This window comes from Zalophus californianus, chromosome 2 (genome assembly GCF_009762305.2).
Source record: "Zalophus californianus isolate mZalCal1 chromosome 2, mZalCal1.pri.v2, whole genome shotgun sequence".
NCBI lineage: Eukaryota > Metazoa > Chordata > Mammalia > Carnivora > Otariidae > Zalophus > Zalophus californianus.
Window position 1 is genome coordinate 40146126 of NC_045596.1, and position 9970 is coordinate 40156095.

The 9970-nt window shown below is 36.4% G+C and overlaps 1 protein-coding gene across 2 annotated transcripts in view; it reads left to right on the plus strand.

Moving 5' to 3' along the window:
- SLAIN2 (SLAIN motif family member 2) overlaps window positions 1-3647 on the plus strand; it is an 83111-nt gene extending 79464 nt beyond the window's left edge. For both annotated transcript variants that reach the window (XM_027598721.2, XM_027598722.2), the window contains one exon: window positions 1026-3647. In XM_027598721.2, the coding sequence (XP_027454522.1) occupies window positions 1026-1092 (67 nt within the window). In that variant the 3' untranslated portion in view covers window positions 1093-3647. The remainder of the gene's footprint in view (window positions 1-1025) is intronic.
- Window positions 3648-9970: the final 6323 nt, after the last annotated feature.

A 9970-nucleotide genomic window follows, 5' to 3' on the forward strand; every position in this document is an offset into this window, starting at 1 on the left:
ATTTAAGATAAAACTTCTCGCTACCAAATCTGAGTATAATCTAGGAGGGTGGTTTTCAAACTTTGATATAATTCAGAATCTTCTATAGAATTTATATAAATGTAGAGGCCTAAGTTTTACCCCTAGAGAAATCTAGTATGAAGGCCAAAATCTGTGGGTAATTTTTTTGTTTGTTGAATCTTCAGGTGATTCTGAGGCCAGCCAGGCTGGGAACCATGCATCTGTGTAATCGTAGTATCTGCCTTTCAGGAATGTGATTACCACCATCAGTAAACTTAGGAGTCCAAACATAATTAAACTTTAAATATTTATTTGCATGGGAAAAAATGGCTTTCATCTTGTAAGCATTTAAACTGAATTACCCATATCTCTTTCATTCTAAGATAAATGTATTACATTTCTGAATTCAGTAGTAGAGTACACAGCTTTTTGCTGTGCACTGTGCTAAATAACTTACATGTACCTTATTGAATTTTTACAATAACATTAAACATTACAATAACATAAATATTAAACCGTTACTATCCCTGTTTTTCAGAGGAGAATATTGAAGTTTAATGAGGTTAAGTACTTTGCGTAAGACTACACAACTAAAGGCTTTCAGTTCTAAGTATGTCTGACTTAAAAGTCCATTTAAGCACTATGTCATTTTGCCTCTCAAAGTGATGGTGACACTAAGTCTCTACTGTCACATTCATCACTCTGCCTCCCTCATATTAATTAATTAATTAATTAAAATGTTGGTGATCCATGCTGTTGGAAGAGACGAGACAGTTTTTTCCTTTCTTTTACTGTAGTAGCTGTGTTAACAAAAAGATGTTAGTGAAGTCACCTGGAAAGTTAGAAATGCCAAGTGTGGGACAATTGTGCTAATAGGCTATTTAGAGCTTTGATCTCAGTAGTTCCTTGGAACAGCTTTCATTGGATCGGGATGCCACCTGCAAAGTAATTAATATATGTGGGAGATAGTATGGTAATACTTCATAAAGCCTTACAAATCACTTTATAAAATTGCTTTATTTCAGATCCTTGCCAGCTCCTAAAACCTATGGTAGCATGAAAGATGACAGTTGGAAAGATGGCTGTTATTGACCAGCAAAGATGAGAATGCAGAGGTCCACAGCTTCATGGATACCCCTTCACCAGGCTAAAAGACAACTTTTATATGCAGACTGTTCAGATGAGACTCTTGGGGTTTATAAATCCCAGCCCTCTCTGTCTTAATTAGCACAAACTGACAGAGATGATCAAGCAGCACTTTAATGACATTTAACATCAGATGTGTTTGGTAATCATACAATCACTCTCCATGGAATCACATTTAGTTTTGTTTAATAGAAACTAAGTTGATTTTTTAATATTTGACAGAGGCCAATATCTGGGCAAAAAACTAACGGATGCCAAAGAGAAATGCCCATTTGTAAATGAGAGAATACCTTTGTGCACAAGAAAATGGTGAATTCAAGCTATCCAAAACTTCACATTCAACCTAATTTACTGTATAAATAGCATCAATAAATATTTGTGTTAATGAGAACTAATATTCTGACTAATTATCTAAAATGTTTCACTAGTGTTTCACTAGTACTCCAAGAAATTAAATTGAGATGGAAGGGAGGATTGGGGGTGGGAAGAAATCTAGGCTAGAGATTTCAAACATGATACCTAAATTTTGTGAGAATTCTATAAATTATGTTTGCAGATTCATCAGAAAAATTGTCATTTTGTTTAATCTTAAGTTTTGGATGTAGCTCACGTATCACCACCACCAGATAACGTTACACCGTGCATCCACCGTATTGCATTGACATATCGGACTTCTGCGTGTTTGTTTTGATTGCCAAAAGGGCTTAATATCAGTTGTACAATCTTTTTAAACTTTATAGTTCCTGGCTCAGGAAAGATAGCCTTTGCTATTGAAGCCAACTTCTTCACATGCTATTATAGCTGTTACAGAACTAAGAGATCGTCTTTTCATTAGCAGGTTTCCATGATAGGAAAGAGCAAGTAGTACGTGTCTTTATTCTTGATATAACTAACACCGCCTCTGTGCTTACAACCTGGAACCATACCATACCATGAGAGAGGGGGGGAAAAATCTATGCACTTAACTTACAAAATCTCTGGTAATGACAGTTGTATTGTTAACTATTAATTGACACAACAGTCTATTATGTGGTAGGAAGATAGAGCCTGCTGAATCCTACTTAAGTTGGTCCACTTTAAACTAGGTAACTGTATAAAACCTCCTTTGAAAATACTGCCCCTTTGACTTGGATTCTGCCTTACATTAATTTTTACATTTTTGGTAACAAATGAAACCCACTATGTAAGACTAATCTGTTACATACTTGCTCTCTAGTGGCCCTTATGTATATCCTGGAAATCACTTATTTAGGTTTTATTAGACAATTACCAGACTAAAACTTCCTTCAGTGAGCTTCTCATTTTTCATCGTGAGGTCTGTTTTAAAATACTTAATTTGAATGGCTCTGAAATATTGGCAATCAGGTTACCTAAAGGATTTTAGAGACTTGAACATAAATTCATTTCCTATTAGTCAAAGACATCTGTAAGTTGGCAAAAGAAATTGAGAGACAAATGAGAGACTTGATATTCAGGATAGCATTGAGGTTGATAGGTTGAGAGAATGATAAAATGCTTAAAACCAAGGCCCCCGTTCTGCCATGACACCATGGTATTTTTTATTAGCTTGACCAATAGGGAGTCATTCAGTTAGCACATGCAGCTGGAGATTTAAACTGCCAGTGCTAATGTATTTTGGTGTATAATGCAAGGGAGAAATTGTATCCTTGAATTTGAGGGTGATGGGTGTGGGTCAGGGAAGGGCGGCGCCAGAATTCCACATGATGATGAACTAAAAAATGTTGCTTTTCAGAGGAAGATAAAGCATCTGCTTTGGGTGGGGGGTAACTCATGTAAAAATCTAAGGAAAAGAAAGAACTAGCCACTGTCTCTTTTTAAAACCATATGTACACAAAACAAAATAGGTCTCAGTTTCAGTGCAACATTGCAAAAGAAAAATATGCTGCAATCTAATAATTACAAGGAATTTTAACTGTTTGAAACACCCATTACATTAAGTTAGATTATCTGTTTCAAAAGGAGTATTCAGGTTATTTAACTTTGTTTTTAAATGGCTGCATCAGAAAAAAAAAATGTCTATTTTTTTTTTATTAAAATACTTCATCACTTGTTAGAAACGTATTTGGATCTGAGTTGGGTAAAGCATTATTTTACCTGCTGTTGTACAACCACAGACTATAGGCTTTTAGGTTCCTAAAGAGAAAAATTGCCTTTTTACTAGAAGGCCTTTGTGTATTGCCAATTTTTCTGTTTGGGAATATCTAAGGATTCACTGTGGTTAGTCTTACAGAAGAAATGTGGATTTGATAAACTAGTGCCTATGATTTTAACTTATGTTTGATATATAGTAGTAAGGGTTTTATGAATGTTGATTATTTTTCTGTGCCAACAGCCCAGAATTGTCACTTATACGTAAGCAGAAAGCTATGAGCTCTGCTTCCAAAGTTATTTAATTTTCTCAGTGTTTGAATGTTATTTTTTGGTAAGTGTGTTAATAAAAGTGTAAAAAATTGGAAAAAATATAAATATTCTTAACTCAAGCATTTGCTGGATCATTTTTCTACAGAACTTGTTTGTATAATATAAAACACTCTCTGAAGAGTTGACTTTTTTCAGTTTTCATGCCCTGGAAATCACATTTTGTAAAACTGGGGACCATTCATAATTGTCAGATACTTTTTAAAATTATCTCAGTACATCACTTTTATAAGAGTTTTTTTGAAAGGAAATTAGATACATGTGTCCCCAGACATTTGTATAACTCCAGAATGATCTAGACTATGTATGTTTAAATTTTTATTGAATGTACAGACATCCATTTTTGACATTACGCATGGTCCTTTTAGATCACATGAAGTTTGATTTGCAGACATTTCTATAGCTGAACTTGTATGTGTGGTTGCCTCCTTAATAAAACAGCCTGACCATAATGTTTATTATTAAATTTATATTTGTTTTTTCAAGTGTTTTATGAATTTCTGGATATCGTAAGATTCCCCACCCCAAGTTGCCTACAATTGGTTTTAATACATTTCTCAGTTGATTTTTTTTTTTTTAACACACAGACCCAAGTCATATTGCCCTTTCAAACTTGATCTTCATGAGTTGGAATATATTATGTTATATTCTCCTTGTCCTAGTTAGTTCATATTTGAATTATTTGGAATATATTTATGGTTTACTCAAAACTGGTATGTTTTTGGAACTTTGTCACCTGCTGTGAATTGATACCTACTTTTAAAAAGCCATCATTAAAAAAAAAAGCCAGCATATGTAAAACAAGCAAAAACATTATATATGAGTTTCCAAAAGGGAAAATTAATACATTTTCAAACCAAATACATTTATTTAGTTAATCGTGCATTTTTCTCTTATGGATAAATGGAAGAAAATCCAGAATTATACACTGATTAATTAGTTCCCTCCTTTTGGAAGTTTTTACTGTCCTTTGTTACAGTTAGTCTCATTAATACAGCATAGAGAAATGATATGTTTGAATTTTCCCCTCAAGCCAACCCAAAAACTTCTAAGAAGCATTTAAAATTAAATGTCAATGTACTTGTAAATCAATGAATGAGAATTTTTCTTAAATTTCTTATATACCCAATACAATGGAAAACCCACATGGAGGTTCTTGTGAGATATTTGCTGTATCAAAGTTTAGCTTTGAGTTACAAAAGCAGAGTAAATTATTTAATAAATAATAGTAAATAATAAGTAACTCAAAGTTTAGCTTTGAGTTACAAAAGCAGAGTAAATAATAGAGTAAATAATAGTAAACCTCACTAACTTTGAGGCAGGTAGTGAACAGGATGTTCACATGAGCATGAAGCCAAAGTTAGCAACCCCTAATATATTTTTAATGATCCTAAATATAAGTCTGAGTGGACTAAGTGGTCCTCTGGTTACTACTCTGAAAATGGAACAGATTCGCTCATGGACCTTACTTAATACAAATCAGTTTAAAACTATGTTAACTGCATGCCAATTTCTAACCAATTCTTTATCTAAACTGGCTAAACTTAATGTTTTCTCTTTTAAAAAAAAAACTATTTGATTTTGAAACTAATACTCATTGCTTCAAAAACTGAGAATATTAATATAAATGATCCCACATTTCACCTTGGGATCCTGCAATCCCACCATCCAGAAATAAATATTTAAGTGCTAAACCTAACACTTTTTTTTTTTTTTTTAAGATTTTATTTGTCAGAGAGAGAGCTCACAAGCAGGGAAAGCAGGAGGCAGAGGGAGAAGCAGGCTTCCCGCAGAGCGGGGAGCCGGATGCGGGACTCGATCCCAGGACCCTGGGATCATGACCCTAGCCGAAGGCAGACGCTTAACCAACTGAGCCACCTAGGTGTCCCTAAACCTAACATTCTTATAAATGCTAAATGGAAGGGTAGAAAATCTTCCGTTGAGGATGGGAAAATATTTTAACATGAGTTTGCTTTTGAAATGGAGGTGTACATTAACTGATATTGAAATCTTGACCCACATTTCTCCATTCCTGAGTGCACATATTCCTGGATGTTATTTAAAAAATCTATCATATATATTGTTTGTATCTTTATGACGGTAGTTGATTTTTCTTATGAAAAATTATGCTTATTATATAAAACTAGAGAAATACAGTTAAATTATAAAAGAAGACAAAGCACTTAATTCCCTAGGTAATCAACCACTTAAATTTGAGGCTATTGTCATTTGTTTTTTTCTAATTATAAAATTGGGATCATATTCATGGTTGACACCGTAACTTTTTCTTAACTCCAAGGTCACTGCCATCATTTAGATCGATTCTGCTGGGGGAGGAGTTCCAGAAAGAGTATACAAATACTAATTCCAAAACTTCACCAAACCAGTATTATCATAGTTCTTCATATAGTATCTGTTATTGACACTTGAACTGCCACGCCCCCCCAACAGTCTACTCAGACTGAATTGACAGTATTGGTTGAATACAGTTCCTGTTTTAAAACAAAATACCTTTTAAGAAATAATAGGCACAACCAAATAAAGAATTGAGATCATCTCAATCTTTAGGATCAGCTGACTGGCTGTTAAAACAGATTTCTGCACCCGACCCCAAGCATGCCTGTTCAAAAATAGGGCTCTGATACTGAGAACAAAACTTAACAGGAATAGGATTCCTCAACACAGTCAAGTGCTCATTTCTGGACTAGTTGACTGTGGTCAGGTGATCAGGGTTAATTAAAAGCTCCTATGAAAACATGGATGGAATGAGGGAAGACCATTTTCCCTGAAAGTGGTGCTATCCCCAGTAAGCGGGCCTAGTCTTGCACCACAAATGTCTCAGTGCATATCATATAAAATGTTTCATGTCAGTGGTCATACTTTCCTAGAGGGAACATCTGTAGTGAGAGAAGGCTCTAACAGTATTTGATCCCTTGGCTCAGTTGTCCGTGAGGCCCAGGATCATTCCTGTTCTTGAATTCCATGAAGTACCTCAGTCATTATAAATTCCCCTTGGTACATAGGTCAATTTAAGCTAAGATTCTGTCCAATCCCCAGAGAAGGAAGAGCTAAATTTTCAAATGTTTTTTGAAGTTGATATGCAAAATATGTACAGAAAAGTACAAAATGAATGTTCAGTTCAGTGAATTACTAAGTGATTTACATGTGTTACCACGTGGGCAAGAAATAGACTGTTAGCACCCCAAAATCTCTCATATTGCCACCTGCCAATCACTCTTCCTTCTCTTTGGGATAACAGCTTTCCTGATTTCTAACATTATAATTTAGCTTTACATAAATGGAACCATACACTATGTAATTTTCTATCTTATTTTGATTAAAGGCAAAAATGGAGTTTCTCTCAGACTCAAGCACTAAACAACAGAAGTAATGTGAGATTCACCTATGTTGCTGATGTCACTGCAGTTTGTTCATTCTCGTTGCCATATTATATGCCATTGTATAAATATATCACAATGTGCTTATTCTAATGTTGAAGGACAGTGAGGTTGTTCCAGTTTGGGTCTCTTAAAAATAATGCAGCCTTGGACTTTAGGCGTAGTCAAGATGGAGTAAGCCCTCAAAAACCTCTCTCCCACCTAAAACTAAAAATGCAAAAGGCAACTACCTGAGGACACTGAAAAATATACAAAAGCAGATGGAATGGGAGTAGAATCAAACCTGGAGAAGAGATCCCTACAAGGGTGCGTTTTCATCCCCTAACCCCTTCCCTTTCTCTCTAGGCCCTGAGCCGGAGAGGGCACCTAGTAGACCTGTCATAGTGGTTCCTCTGATAGGTTAAACCAGAGGAAACTCTGTGGAAAAAACTATGAAAGAAAAATTCCAGAAGACCAGAAAAAATGAGCTCCTGTAAGCTAGAGCATTTTGAGGGTTTTTCTTTTCTCTTTTCTCTCATGGCATGTCACTGGTAAGCCCCAGTAACAAGCAGTGCCAACAGTTAGAAATGGTGGAAACTCTTGACAGAAGAAATGGGAAGAGGGGTGCCTGGGTGGCTCAGTCGTTGAGCGTCTGCCTTCGGCTCAGGTTGTGATCCCAGGGTCCTGGGATCGAGCCCCACATCGGGCTCCCTGCTCCGCGGGAAGTCTGCTTCTCCCTCTCCCACTCCCCCCGCTTGTGTTCCCTCTTTCGCTGTCTCTCTCTCTGTCAAATAAGTAAATAAAAAATCTTAAAAAAAAAAAAATGGGAAGAGAACACTTGGAGTCTGAAGAATGTGAGGATAATCCTCATTTTTTTCTCTATTTACTCTTTGTCCTGAAGATGGGTTGTACTATGGGAACTGCACAGTAATGGTGGTTGAGCTAACATTCCAAGAGGTGCCCCATATATCTGGTCAAAGGACAGGGCAAAGGGGCCCTGTGTGGCATGTGGGGATACCAGAGAGAACAGAGCTAGAGAAGGGACGCCTCTTATTTTGTTGTAATTAGCACAACCTCTAAAGTTAACCTTGAGCTGCACATAGTCAGACCCAAAGCAGCACAGCAAGGTCTTTGAGAACTGAACTACAGTTTAGAGCACTGAATATGACACAGACTACTGAGTAGTGTGTGTGTGTGTGTGTGTGTGTGTGTGTGTGTGTGAGAGATGGATCCAATTTAGCATAACAAAGCCTTTGTAAACTGAACTGACATTAGAACCACAGCCTGCAGAAGATGAAAGAGAACTTGCTGTCTGATCCTATCTGGGTTGGTTGGTAAACAAAAATCAATGATGCCCAGAATATTTTAACAGGACCTAGAGTCTATATAATATTAAAAATGTTCAGCTTATAATCTATAGTTACTCAACATATAAAGAACCAGGAAGATGTGATCAATTCTCAAGGAGGACAACAAATGTCAATGCCAAGATCCAGACTATGATCCAGATGTTAGAACTATCAGAGATTTTAAGGCAGGTGTTATGAGATAAAGGAAAACATGAGATGAATGGAACTATAGAAATTTTCAAGAGGGGGGCACCTGGGTGGTTCAGTCGTTTAAGCATCTGACTCTTGATTTCAGCTCTGGTCATGATTTCAGGGTCGTGAGATTGAGTCCCGCGTGGGGCTCCAGGCTCAGTGGGGAGTCTGCTTGAGATTCTCTCCCTCTGCCTATGTCCCTTCCTGGCTGTGCATGTGCACGTGAAAGCTCGCTCGCTCTCTAAAAAAATAAATGTTAAAAAAAAAAAGTTCTCGAGAGTAGTGTATTATTTTTTAAAGAACCAAGCAGAAGATTTAGAACTGAAAAGATAATCTGAAATTTTAATTATTTGCTAAGTGGGTTCAATAGCTGACTGAAGATGATGGAAGGGTCAGTGATGTTGAAGAGGAATCAGTAAAATTTGTCCAACTGAAGACTAACGAAAGACCAAAAAAATGAGCAGAGCCTTAGGAACCTGAAAACCAATATCAAAAGATCTACTATTTGTGTCATTGAGTCCAGTAGTAAACTGGCTCTCAAAAAAAAAAAAAAGTCCTTATTTGTAATGTTTTCCTATGTCCAGGTGTAAATATTCCTACCATGGCCATTTTCAAGCTATCAACATGATGTCACTGAATGTGGAGTTGGGAAGAGATATGTAGAATCAACAAGCTGGCTTCAGCACACCAATGTTGGTCCCAGAAAAAAAGGAGAAAGAACGCAGAAAAATTATTTGAAAAAATAATGGTTAAAATATCCAAATTTGATAGGCATAAATTTATGGATTCAAGAATCTCAGTGACCTGAACCTATCTGTATCGATAACCAGATAAACTTAAAGAAAACTACAGCCAGACACATCATAATTAAACTGTTTAACTCAGGGGTTCCTGGCTGGCTCAGTCAGTGGAACATGTGACTCTTGATCCTGGGGTTGTAAGTTTGAGCCCCATGTTGAGTGTAGAGATTACTTAAAATCTTTTAAAAAAAATAAACTGCTTAACTCAAGGGCACCTGGGTGGCTCAGTCGGTTAAGCATCTGCCTTTGGCTCAGGTCATGATCCCACGGTCCTGGGATTGAGTCCTGCATCGGGCTCCCTGCTCAGCCGGGAATCTGCTTCTCCCTCTACCCACTCTCTCTCTCTCATGCTCTCTCTCACTCTCAAATAAAATCTTAAAAAACAAACAAACTGCTTAACTCAAGAAAACAAGATAAACTCAAACACATACCCAGTCAGAAGTTAATCAAACTGCTAAAACCAGCAGTTAAATATTGAAAGCATCAAGATAAAAACACATTATATATAGTGGAACAACAATTCCAGGGATCAGATTTCTGATCAGAAACAATGGTGGTGAGACGATAGTGAACAGTATTTTTAAAAGTGCTGGAAAATAAGAATTTATCAACTCAATTTTCTATCTACTGAAAATTTTCTTCAAGAATCAAGGCAAAATAAAGACAT